Genomic DNA, 13,301 nt, shown 5'->3' with positions numbered 1-13,301 from the left:
GAGGTGAGGGGCGCCTCTGCCCGGCCGCCCCTACTGGGAAGTGAGGAGCCCCTCTGCCTGGCCAGCCGCCCCATCTGGGAGGGAGGTGGGGGGGTCAGCCCCCCGCCCAGCCAGCCGCCCGTTCCGGGAGGTGAGGGGCGCCTCTGCCCAGCCGCCCCTACTGGGAAGTGAGGAGCCCCTCTGCCTGGCCAGCCGCCCCGTCTGGGAGGGAGGTGGGGGGGTCAGCCCCCCGCCCAGCCAGCCGCCTGGTCCGGGAGATGAGGGGCGCCTCTGCCCGGTGGCCCCTACTGGGAAGTGAGGAGCCCCTCTGCCCGGCCACCGCCCCATCTGGGAGGTGTACCCGGCAGCTCATTGGGAATGGGCCATGATGACAATGGCGGTTTTGTGGAATAGAAGCGGGGGAAAGGCGGGGAAGGGATTGAGAGATCGGATGGTTGCCATGTCTGTGTAGAGGGAGGTAGACACGGGAGACTTTTCATTTTGTTCTGTACTAGGAAAAATTCTTCTGCCTTGTGATCCTGTTGATCGGTGACCTTACCCCCAACTCTGTGTTCTCTGAAACATGTGCTGTGTCCACTCAGGGTTAAATGGATTAAGGGTGGTGCAAGTTGTGCTTTGTTAAACAGATGCTTGAAGGCAGCATGCTCGTTAAGAGTCATCACCACTCCCTAATCTCAAGTACCCAGGGACACAAACACTACGGAAGGCCGCAGGGTCCTCTGCATAGGAAAACCAGAGACCTTTGTTCACTTGTTTATCTGCTGACCCTCCCTCCACTATTGTCCTATGACCCTGCCAAATCCCCCTCTGTGAGAAACACCCAAGAATGATCAATAAAATAAATAAATTTAAAAAAAAAAAAAGAATTCAATTAATTCAGCTCTGCAAGAATTCTGTATAAAATTTACACCTGAGAGTTTCCCTCACCAAATTCTACAGTATCAAAGCACATGAAAGAATAACAGAGCATGCTTTACTTGTATGATGTCAAACCCATTCATTGTCACCAAGCATCCACCTACTGAAAAAATGCCCACTTATTCTCCCTTTCACTGTATTCTGGCAGAATTTAGGCTCCCAAGGGCTCTCTTCACCAGAAGTGAAAGTTTTCTTCTTGGAACCCAATAAATGGAGGAAATTAGTCAGCACCAAAAGTTTACACAAAACCTAGGAAACTACACAGACAGCTACACACATACCTCATCACACACGCACTCTCACACGCACATTCACACTCTCTCACGTGCGTCCTCTCTGTCTCTCTCACATACATACACAAGCAGTGACGGTAGTCAAATCTCTGTAAGCCCTGTCCCACACACCTTTCCCCACCTCCCTAAGTGATTTCTTCAGCTGCCTTGTAAAACAATGAGACTAGAAAGTTTGCTCCAAGTCCTCACTCAACTAAGCCACCAAATTTTGGGACTGTTTTCTTCCTATGTAAAATTAGCAAGTGTAACTAGATGACCCTGACAGTTCTGTTATTTGTTGTCATTCCATGGTTCAATATGATACATCTGAACAATAATATACAAGATACAATTCTGAACAATTCAGATAAAACTAATGTTAATTTAGCTGGGTGAGGTGGCCTGTGGCTGTAGTCCCAGCTGCTTGGGAGGCCGAGGTGGGAGGATCACTTAAGCCCAGGAGTTCAAGGCTAGCCTTGGCAATATAGCAAGACCTGTCTCTAAAAAACTAAAGTAAAATAGCTAATATTAATTTGCATATGCAAACAACATACAGGCATAAGGTTTTTTCATGGTTTACATTTTTTAGCTTTTATATTTTGTTGTTTTAAAAAATACTAAACAATTAGGAAAAATAATCACCATTTTCAGCAATTATTATATGCCAGGTACTGTGCTAACTGCTTTACATGCAGTGCCTCATTTACCCCAAGCGGTCTATGAAAATGTTACTACTGTTATTCCATTTTACATATGTGCAACCTGAGATTTAGCCTCATTAAATTGCCCAAGTCACCAGAATGGAAGCCAAGTCTAATTCCAAAGTCATCTGTGTTATGCTATAAAAACAACTTCCTTCTGCTGAAAAAGTTCTTTGGGATGCTTCTTATAATGAACTTAAGTGCTAGCTTTTCAAAATTAGGAAAGGCAACTATCGCTTGAGAATGTACACAGATGCTACTGTTCAGCATTTGAGTCTCACCATGTCACATTCCTCAAATGCCATGTCAAAGGATTGTGCAACTGCTAAAACTCAGCTATTCTAAGGAAAACATCAGATAAGAAGTCCCACATCATCCAGCTTGTGCTGAAAATTAAGCAACAGAAGGTTATAAGTTCTTCTAAGCATGTGATGTCTGTCAATGGTGCCTGTAGGAGAAGCCAGAAAAGGTCATGTTGCTCTTGAAAGCTAAAATGTAAACCAGCGAAGCAACACATACATGATTGCTTCAAAGTTTTATTAAAACTACTGACACATATGAAAAAACTGGTACACACACCACACATGAATGAAGTTCTTCAATCAAAGTTTGCTGAGTGCTTACTCTAAGCCAAGCTGGGATACAACGTGGAAAAGAACAGCACTGCATGGTACGGAATAACAACTCTTATCTGTTGAGAACCAGGCATTGTGCTAAAATTTATAATTATTATTTCTCATTTAATTCTCAACACCCTATTACTACACTGGGCTCTGCAAGGACAGGAATGTTTTTCCTTTTTCCCTGCTATTATATACTCAGGAAATGAAATAATGCCCATCACAATGTCAAACACTGAATCAGCTGATGAATATAATCCCATTTGATACATATGCAATCTGAAGTCAAGTAATTTATCCAGGTTGGAATATCCAGAAAATGTTAGAGTAAGGATCTGGAGCCAGGTCTGTTTGATTCTAGAGTCTGTTTGTTCTCTCAACCTCTTGGCCCCACAACCTCTTAAACTGAAATGCTGCCAATTTAACTCTAGAGGCAGGGATATTAGACCCATTCCTCCCACATTAATAGTGAAGCTAAAGAAATACAAAAAAATGTAAACTAGGGAATGAAAAAACTGACCATGAAAGTGGTATATAGTTTGCTGATATTTGAAGCCACAACCTTAAACTCAAAGCTCATCAAAACTCAGCTTTGGGGATGAGAGGACTCTGTTGTAATCTCTGCTTGGAACCTCCCCTATCTGGCATCAGGAGCAAGAAATTTCCTCCATTCTATTCATAGAACAAGCCAAGATAAAAATGTATGGCCCAGCATTGGGGAAGGTTGGGAGGAAACTGCGAAGTCCCTTTCTTGTTATGACAGAACCAAACACTCCCTGCAGAGTAAGAGTAAGGGAAGATGGTATTGGCCAAATGACTGTGTTTTTTTTAAAGGCATTGACAGCAAAATGCATCCTAGTCCCACTAATTAGACATTAAGATTTGCTGAGAGTATGATACAAGACAGAAAAATAATTACTTATAAGTGTAGTCTGGCAAAGATTGTGAATTTAAGACCTCATTATGAAATCAATGTAGGATAAAATATTCTGTACCAGGTAAAAACAAGATACTGCTCTAATTATGTACAAAGGATATGGGAGAGAAAGAGTAGAACTAGCAAAAGAATGTAGACACCTCCCTCAAGATTATAAATTACTGCAGAATTCAGAGCAGGAATTTTTAAAAAATTTTCTTTCTCATCAGTCCTCGTACCCATCCCATTAGACTTGAGGATGGAACACAAAAAGACAGAAAAAGAGAGGGAGGGAAAAGTGAGATATTATGCAAGGAAAGGTAATCAAGAAATCTGCTCCAATTAGATATCACCCAAATAGCAAAATTTGTTAGAATGATCCTATATGGAAACAAAAGTTTAATCCTTCCCAATTTTATTAGGGGAAACAGGGTATGCCCACATGAAAAGTAAACTACAGTTCCCAGAAATATTTTGTTATTTAAAGTAAAATTAGTAGGCTGGGCACAGTGGCTCATGCCTGTAATCCCAGCCCTTTGGGAGGCCAAGGCGAGAGGACTGTTTGAAGCCACAAGTTCAAATCAAGTCTGGGCAACAAAGCAAGACCCCATCTCTACAAAAATAAAATAAAAAGCCAGGTGCAGTGGCATGTGCCTTTAGTCAGCTGTTTAAGAGGCTGAGGTGGGAAGATCTCTTGAGCCCAGGAGTTCAAGGTTGCAGTAAGCTATGATTGTGCCACTGCACTCCAGCCTGGGTGACACAGAGAGACCCCATCTTGAAAAAATAATAAAAAATAAAATTAGTCATGTAGACAGGAAGAAGTACCAAAGAAAACCATGTGCTGGATGGTCAGGCAAGGCCCAGTGGGGGAGATGGGACTTCAAATATTACCTGAAAGGTGAGGGAGAAAAAGAATCACCCCAGACTTGGAGGAACAAACAAGATGTGGAAGAGAATCATTGGGTTGGCCTGTCTGGCTGGGATTTGGGTAGGAAATAGTAGATGAAAACTTGTTGGAAAGACAAGTTGAAGGAGACTGGAACTCTTTGAATTCCTGGCTAGAGAGGTGAAATTTTCTTCTTGGGAAGTAGGGTTTTATAGGAGTTTCTGAACAGGAGAGTGACACAATAAAGTCTATTCTACGAAAAATTAAGCTGATATTAGCATCGAATGTATATGGATAAGAAAGGTAGGCATAAGACAAAGCTAGAAGCTGCCTAATTAACTTTTCTATATTCCAACACTGCAAACTCTGAGGACAGGACCTATATCTAGAATAGAAACAGTCTGAGAAGAGTACAGACTCCAGAGCCAGACTGCCCAGGCACAAATCCCAGTTCTGTCACTTACTAACTGAAGGATTGTAAGCAAATTACTTAACTCCCTTTGCTCCAGTTTCTTCATCCATAAAAAGGGGATTATAATTGAACCTACCTCACAGGATTGCAATGAGGATGAAATGAGTTGAAGTACGTAAAACATTTATTGTGCCTAGGACATGGCAAACACTAAGCTAACTGTTAGCTGTCAGCAGCACTGGTAATACAGTCACTGTTGTATTCCCAACAGAAGGCCCACAATATGAGATGCTTCACATTTATTTTTCATTAACTAAAGAGTCTGTGCTAGAGAGAAGATAGTGAGTATGGGAAAACATAAATAGATGCAGTTTTGAAGGAAGAATCAATAAGATTTAGTAGGTATCAGGAAAAAGAAGGTAAATCCAAGATGGTGATATGGTTTATATTTGTGTCCCTGGCCAAATCTCAAGTCGAATTGTAATCCCCAATGTTGCAGGAGGGGCCTCCTGGTGACAGGTGACTAGATCATTGGGGTAGACATCCCCCTTGCTGTTCTCATGATAGTGAGTGAGTTCTCATGAGATCTGGTTGTTTAAAAGTGTGTATCACCTTCCCCTTTGCTCTCTCTCATGCTCTGCCATACAAAGATGTGCCTGCTTCCTCCTCACCTTCCCCCATGATTGTAAGTTTCCTGAGGCCTCACCAGCCATGCTTCTTGTACAGCCTGCAGAACTAAGTCAATTAAATATCTTTTCTTCATAAATTACCCAGTCTCAAGTAGTTCTTTATAGCAATGGGAGAACACACTAATACAGATGGCAATGATATTTTATGCCTGGGTAAATTAGAATTTTAGTAATGTTAATAGATCAAATAATTGAAGGAAGTTGGTTTAGCAAGAAAAGATTTTGGGAAACAATTAAAATTAACCAACTGAAAAAAGGGGACATTATTTCTTCTCCTTCCAAGTAATACTAATTGTGTATCAATGTATCTATTTTATTGGTTGCCAAGACCAAAACTTCAAAACCAAGAATGAAATAAGCTAACAATAAGCATACACATTTAACAATGTCTCTGCATCTCAACCTTGTTGTTTCTTTTGAAGTAACTTGCTTTCCCTAAACTTGAGCTGGTACATATGGCATGTCATATACTGAAAAGCCTCTTTATGAACACAGAATAAAGAAGCAACTCTAGTTATGGCAGGGACCTTCTCCCATTTCTAAAACTAAAGGTATTTTTAAGTATTTATTTTTATGTTCCAGAAATAACATCTTTACACACCTCTACACTGATAACAGAATGATTATTTGCCAATAGAGCCAAATATCCCCAATCAGTTTAAAAGGGCGTGTGTTTCAAATATGGTTAACTACAGCAATGATCCCCAACCTTGTTGGCACCAGGGACTGGTTTTGTGGAAGACAATTTTTCCAGGGACTGGAGTGGGGCAGGAGTGGCGGGGGGTGGGTAATGGTTTCAGGATGATTCAAGTGCATTACACTAGTTGTGCATTTTATTTCTATTATTACCACATTATAATATATAATGAAACAATTATACAACTCACCATAATGTAGAATTAGTGGGGGCCCTGAGCTTGTTTTCCTGCAACTAGAAGGTCCCATCTAGGGGTGGTGGGAGACAGTGACAGATCATCAGGCATTAGATTCTCATAAGGAGCCGCACCTAGATCCTTCGCATGTGCAGTTAACAATTGGGTTTGCGTTCCTATGAGAATCTAATGCCACCACTGATCAGACAGGAGGCAGAGCTCAGGCAGTACTGCAAGCCATGGGGAGCAGCTAAAAAAACAGATAAAGCTTTGCTCCCTTGTCTACCACTCACCTCCTGTTGTGCAGCCTGGTTCCTAACAGGTCCATGGTGGGGATTAGGGACCCCTGACCTACAGAGAAGCCTCCCCAATACTGGTTCAGCAATACAGGCCCCAAAACTAGAGGAAAACTCTGATGGCTGTTTTGATACTGGTAATAAAGAGCTCAATAATATGAACTTGAACAAAAGGTCTAAATGTAGCTTTTGTATAATCCTGATAGCACCTGGGATCAGTATTTACTTAGATAGAGCACACTGGTATGATAAAAGGAAAACTTAGGATTCTATAAGTCTGAAGACAAAAAATGCAGATTTTGGAAGTATATTTGAATAAGCTGTGTTTAATAGAGAGTTCCAGAACACAAATGTGTGTCACTCAGATATAGAAACCCCTCCCCACAGATCTACATTTATTCAGCATTTATAGAATCTGTACAGAGAGGCCCTCAGGATCTCTTACTAAGACAAGGTTGTCTTCTAAACAGAACTTCAACCTACCCTCTGCTCTCCAGAGTCAATATAATTTTAGTTTTATGAACTTGAGTGTGGGCTTTTCAGAACAAAAGTCAAGTACAGAACACATGAAAAGAGTTTTGTCTTGTGGTAAGGGAAAAACCAAATGAAATAATAAGATAAGTTACCTGTGTGGTGACCATGACTATCTTCAAAATCTGCAAACCCAGTTTCCACGGAATCTGGCGTCTGGCTCGGTATTTTTCACAAGGGCTCATGAAGTAAAACTTCAGGTCTTCCCTTAGACATTCTTCTTTCATCTCAGAATCACGATGTGCCATTGCATTTCTGCCACAGAAGGTTAATTTTAAATATCCAGGAAAGCCTCTCCCTCAGTTCCTTTTGAAGTAACTTGCTTTCCCCAAACTTGAGTTGGTACATATGGCATGTCATATACTGAAAAGCCTCTTTATGAACACAAAATAAAAAAGCAACTCTAGTTATGGCAGGGAGGTTCTCCCATTTCTAAAACTACATGAAAAATTATTCCAGACCTTCTACCTCCTACCTTTCCACACAGCCACCCATCTTGTTCAAAATGGCCAATCTTGGCCAGACATGGTGGCTCACACCTGTAATCCCAGCACTTTGGGAGACCGAGGCAGGCGGATCATTTGAGGTCATGAGTTCGAGACCAGACTGACCAACATGGTGAAACCCCATCTCTACTAAAATACAAAAATTAGCTGGGTGTGGTGGCGGGCACCTGTAATCTCAGTTACTCGGGAGGCTGAGACAGGAGAATCGCTTGAACCCAGGAGGTGGAGGTTGCAGTGAGCCAAGGTCACGCCACTGTACTCCAGCCTGGGTGACAAAGCGAGACTCCCTCTCAAAAAAATTAAAATTTAAAAACAACAAAAAAAAATGGTCAATCTCAAGAATTATAAAAATTGGATTTTACTTACAAGACTCATCAATTCCTACATCTTAACATAGAGCATTCATCTGTCACTACAGAAAGTATGTATGTTTATGTTTGTGTGAGTGTGTGTGTATGAATTGTTAAGTGAGTGAGTATATGAACAAAAACCAGACAGGACATTTTCATGATACTCCAGGTACGACATTACAGAAAATTAGTATAAACAAACGGAATTAGATTGTTATGGAAGAAGAGAATCTTTGTTCTGTAACTCTGTACTGAGAGAAGGACTATGACTCCTTTTTTGGATAAAATATCAGTGATTATATGATTCCAGAATATAAATAGCTTCAAAAAGATAAATAGCATCTCTCTATTTAAGCCTACTCAGATATCTGTCACTTTATATTAATAAAATTTTGCTTTTACTATTTCAAGGACTCTGGACTCAGGAATGGGCACATGACTCAAGGTAGGCCAAAAAGAACCAATGAGACATGGTTCACAGGACTGTTATTGTAGTCCCCAAAGTGGGGTGCAGAAAACAATCCATTGGGAGTATAAAAAATATTAGTATTTCTATTTTATTATTTATATTAAAAACTAAAAATTGAACTCCATAATTAGTACAACATAGAATATACATACAACACAGCAATATAACTTACAGCATATGTACACCATAACAAAGAATATACATTATATAACACATAAAAGTAGTATCCACTAGCATATCATATATAAAGAAATATATACACATTGGGACTATTATGCTCAACTTTTACTGTTGGGTACATAATCAACAAAGTTTGGAGATCATTGACTTCAAGCATAGACTGTGAGACCGGAGTTCCTAAAATCCATCTCACCACCAAAGGAGAGCTTGTCAGAGACTGAAGATCAGGTAGACAGACACTATGCCTAATGACAATATTTGAATTCCTGGATCCAGCTATTCCTGAAGTAATCCATCCCAAGTCTTTCCATTTGAGTCAACAAATACCCTTCGTGGCTTAAGCCAGTTTGAGTTTGACTTCTTGCCTTAGGAAGTATCTTGATGGTAAGGGTAAAGAATAAATTCTAGTAAGTTAGGCTAATCATTCAAGTTACTCATTTCTTGGAAAGGTTTTATACTTGTGGGTCATTTTTTAAGGATCTGTTTACTGGAAATATGTAAGTGACGTATTTTTATACTGACTGATGATCTATGTTATCTGCCTTGACTGACAAATCTAAAAGAATCCTAAAAGGGGATGCCCATTTTAAGGCTTATTGTCAGTTGTTAATAATTTACTATTTCTAAATAGATTTTTAAATCTCCTGTTTGTAGGATTAGTGGGCTAAGTTATTCAGAACTATCCTGCTGGAAAGGAAGGAAAAGAGGAAAGAAAGAGAGAAAGCAAGGAAAGAGGGAGAGAAGAAGAGAAGGGAAGGAAGGAGGGAAGGAGAGAGGGAAGGAGGGAGGGAAGGAGAAAAAGGAGAGAGGGAGGGAGGGAAGGAGAAAAAGGAGAGAGGGAGGGAGGAGAGAGAAAGTAGTGGAGGGAGGGAAGGAAGAAGGGAGAGAGGGAGGGAAGGAAGGAAGAAGGGAGAGAAGGAGAGAGGGAGGGAGGGAAGGAAGGAAAAGAAAAATCCTAGATACAATACATTCTTCTTGAGGAGGGTGAAGAAGTACCTTTAAAAGATTGAAGAGTTAAGGAGAGCAAGAACTCCTGGGTCAATCTTGGGGGATACCTACACGAGTAACAGCCAGTTGCCACCATTCAAGTACACTCAGCTTCCGTTCTGTGGCCTCAGGAAAGGGGAACAAGAGAGCCAAGATTCTAGGCCCAAAGGCATCAAAACTGCCTGTCCTCAAATTTATAGGACTACAGAGAAGGCCAGAGTGGTTCCAAATCAAAGAAAAGAAAAAGGAAATTTAAAAATAGACCCATCCTGATAAAGAATGCCCATAAACCAGGCCATGATGAAATAAGGCTCATAAACCTTTGAGCCTTACACCTGGGTGAGCCAGGGAACTTCAAACTGTGGGCCTGCTTGGTTCTGGAGGACCCAGAGTGGAACTGTTCTTCATATCCCCGGAAACACCCACAGAACTCTGTGTCTTAGGTTCATCCTAAGACTTGGCACTCTAACAAATAACTTATAAAACACAATGACAAACAGGTAGTTAAATATAACTAAGCACATGAGGAAACCAAGTGACATAAAACAGACTAAAAACAGAAACAGGACTAAGTATACTGGAAATTAGACACATTAGAAAATAACCATGCTTACCATCTGTGATATTATGGCATACATACATGTTGGTTTTTGCCCGCAGCTCCTAGCTCATAACTCCCATAGCTTTTGTTATAATGTTGAGGTGCCTTAAGGCCTCATGAGCAGGCCTCAGAAAACATAATCTCTCTGACCTTCTCCTGATCTCCTTTAACCTGCTCCTTCTTGTCCCAAAGACAGGCATCTTCCCCACCTTGCTGTGTAGGAGCCAGCCATAAAAAAATTCTCTGACCTACCCTGTCTGATTGTAGGTCACAAGACTCCCATTTCAGAAGGGGTCCTGCCCCAAACCCTGGAAGAAGGAAGGCTGCACAGAGAGGCCAGAAGGATCTGAACAGACAGGCCTTGCTGGGTTTCCCTCACTCAGTCTATTAGTGTTTGTTCATACCCTTTTTGTCCAGTCACATTTCTACATGGTTGTCAATCATACCTATCCAATAAAGTCTCCATAAAAGGCCCAAGAGGACAGGGTTGGGAGAGCTTCCGGAACACATGGCAGTTCCTGGAGGGTGTTGTACCCGGGGAGGGCACGGAAGCTCTACACTCCTTCCCCATAGCTTACCTCATGTATTCTTCACTGTATCCCTTGTAACATCCTTTACAATAAACCAGTAAATGTGTTTCCCTGAGTTCTGTGAGCCTCCCTAGCAAATCATTCAAACCCAAAGAGGGAGTCATGGGAACCCTAACTTGAAGTTGGACAGTCAGAAGTTCCAGAGGTGGCTGGACACGGTGGCTCACGCCTATAATCCCAGCACTTTGGGAGGCAGAGGCGGGTGGATCACCTGAGGTCAGGAGTTTGAGACCAGCCTGACCAACACAGTGAAACCCCATTTCTATTAAAAATACAAAAATTAGCTAGGTGTGGTGGCACATGCCTGTAATCCCAGCTACTTCGGAGGCTGAGGCAAGAGAATTGTTTGAACCTGGGAGACAGAGGTTGCAGTAAGCCAATATGGCACCACTGCACTCCAGCCTGGACGACAGAGTAAGACTCTGCCTCAAAAAAAAAAAAAAAAAAAGAAAAAAAAAAAGAAATGAAAAAGCAATCACCACAATGAGTCTCATTTCAAAAGAATGTGAAGGCCTTAAACATGTGTTTGTCCTGAGCCTGACACACTCACCTCTTGACTCAACTTGACCAACTTAATGAGCACTTAGTCCACAGAGGAAGCACTGTGCTGGGTACACAAGGCTGAATAACCCTGAACTGCACATGCTTAGTGTCCAGTAGGAGAGAAAGACTTGTCAATGCATAGTTATTAAAGAGTTCCGTGAATGCTGTAAAATAAGTAAATATTGCGGAAGCAGAGTTCTGACTCTGGAGAGAGGGGTGGGAGAGCTGGTGGGAAAGCCCATAAGAGTCATAATAGACGATGTGGTAAGTGCTACGGGGGCATGTGACTGGGCGCATTGAGGGAGGCATTTCCAAGAAAAAGGTGCATCTTAACTGTGCCTGAGAGCAACATCCTCAAACATGAACTTTCAGATCTCCTGAGAACATGCCTGTAAGAAGCCCCTGTGGGCATGTTTCAGCAATACTGAATTTAGTGTTAACTGCTATCACTGTAGTGGATCAGTGTTGCTAAAGCATCCCTCCTGATGACTCAAAATATGCTTTTTCATTTAATAAAAAGAGTATATGAAATGGTGTACACTGAATTCTCAGGCCCTTGAGAATAAAGCCATAGAAACTACCCCCCAACTCCCACCACCCCCCAACACACACACACACACAGCCTCTGGGTGAGAAACACTGAACTGAAGGACGAAGAAGTTGTTTTCTCGAAACAGTGGTGCAAAACAAGGCATTTAATCAAATACTTAAAGAATACTGGCCAGGCATGGTGGCTCATGCCTGTAATCCCAGTACTTTGGGAGGGCGAGGTGGGTGGATCACTTGAGGCCAGGAGTTTGAGATCAGCCTGGACAACACGGTGAAACCCCATCTCTACTAAAAATACAAAAAAAAAAAAAATTACAGGCATGTGTGGTGGCACATGCCTGCAATCCCAACTACTCAGGCAGCTGAGACACGAGAATAGCTTGAGCTCAGGAGGCAGAGGTTGCAGTGAGCCAAGATTGCACCACTGCACTTCAGCCTGGGCAACAGAGCAAGACTCAGTCTCATAAATAAATAAATATAAATAAAAGAATACCTTGTGAGCCATGCTCTGCTGGAGACATTTTCCTGCCTTCCAGGAGCAAATGTGAATAGATAAAAGTATGATACAATGAGTTAAGAGTTATACTGGAAATATTCACTGAGTGCCCTGGAAACAGAGAGTGCTTGATGCAGCCCAATTGCTTCAAGAGGCTTCAAATAATTCTTCTGACTGCTGGGTTCCTTTGACTGAGTGGCCATTAAGTGTTCAAGAAATGATAACTGATGTTAGCATTGCCCTAAGAAACTTTATTAAGAAGTCTCAGGCAAAAAGAAAAGAAAAAGGTCAAAGTAGCAGATAATGACTGTGAGATCACTCATTGTGTTACACTATTTATACTATCTATCCTTCCATAATTGTTTCATTTGGGTATTTACAGAGCAGTTGTAATACTTTTAGCAATATGAAAGATGAAAAATGAAAAAACTAGCAGGAAAAACATTTCCCTCAAGAGTACATGAGCCAACTAGTGAAATACAAGCTAGTACTAGTCAACTGATGAAAAAATGATAGACATGTAGGGGGAAAAAGTTGATAATGAATAATAAAGGTGCATGATGAGATAGCTGTTTTTTAATAAACCTAAGTTTTAAAATAATATGTACATTTGGGAGGAAAAGATAATGAAATTTAAAAATTTAAAAATTTAAAAATTCTGATATTTCAAGGAAAATGTAAATGTATAAACTTTCTAAACTTTACTTTTCTGAGGGCTCTTTATTGCCTCCCTCTTCCCCATTTGTAGGTTTGTCCTGGTAGATGAAGGGTATTAAACAGACATACACACACACACACACACACACACACACACACACACACACACACACGATATCTTATTGCTATAACAAAAATAAAATGGTATAAAAATGGTGCAAAGTAAAGAGAGAAAAAAATTTTAAAACAGAGAAAGAGAG

At 41.1% G+C, this 13,301-nt stretch overlaps 1 protein-coding gene across 2 annotated transcripts in view; it reads right to left on the bottom strand.

Moving 5' to 3' along the window:
* MCOLN2 (mucolipin TRP cation channel 2) overlaps positions 1-13,301 on the bottom strand; it is an 80,489-nt gene that overhangs the window by 40,167 nt on the left and 27,021 nt on the right. For both annotated transcript variants that reach the window (XM_003805288.7, XM_055116662.2), the window contains exon 2: positions 7,209-7,368. In XM_003805288.7, the coding sequence (XP_003805336.1) occupies positions 7,209-7,368 (160 nt within the window). The remainder of the gene's footprint in view (positions 1-7,208; positions 7,369-13,301) is intronic.

This window comes from Pan paniscus, chromosome 1 (genome assembly GCF_029289425.2).
Source record: "Pan paniscus chromosome 1, NHGRI_mPanPan1-v2.0_pri, whole genome shotgun sequence".
Classification (NCBI taxonomy): domain Eukaryota; kingdom Metazoa; phylum Chordata; class Mammalia; order Primates; family Hominidae; genus Pan; species Pan paniscus.
Note: the sequence above shows the minus strand (reverse complement) of the source record. Positions and strands in the feature narration are given on the sequence as shown.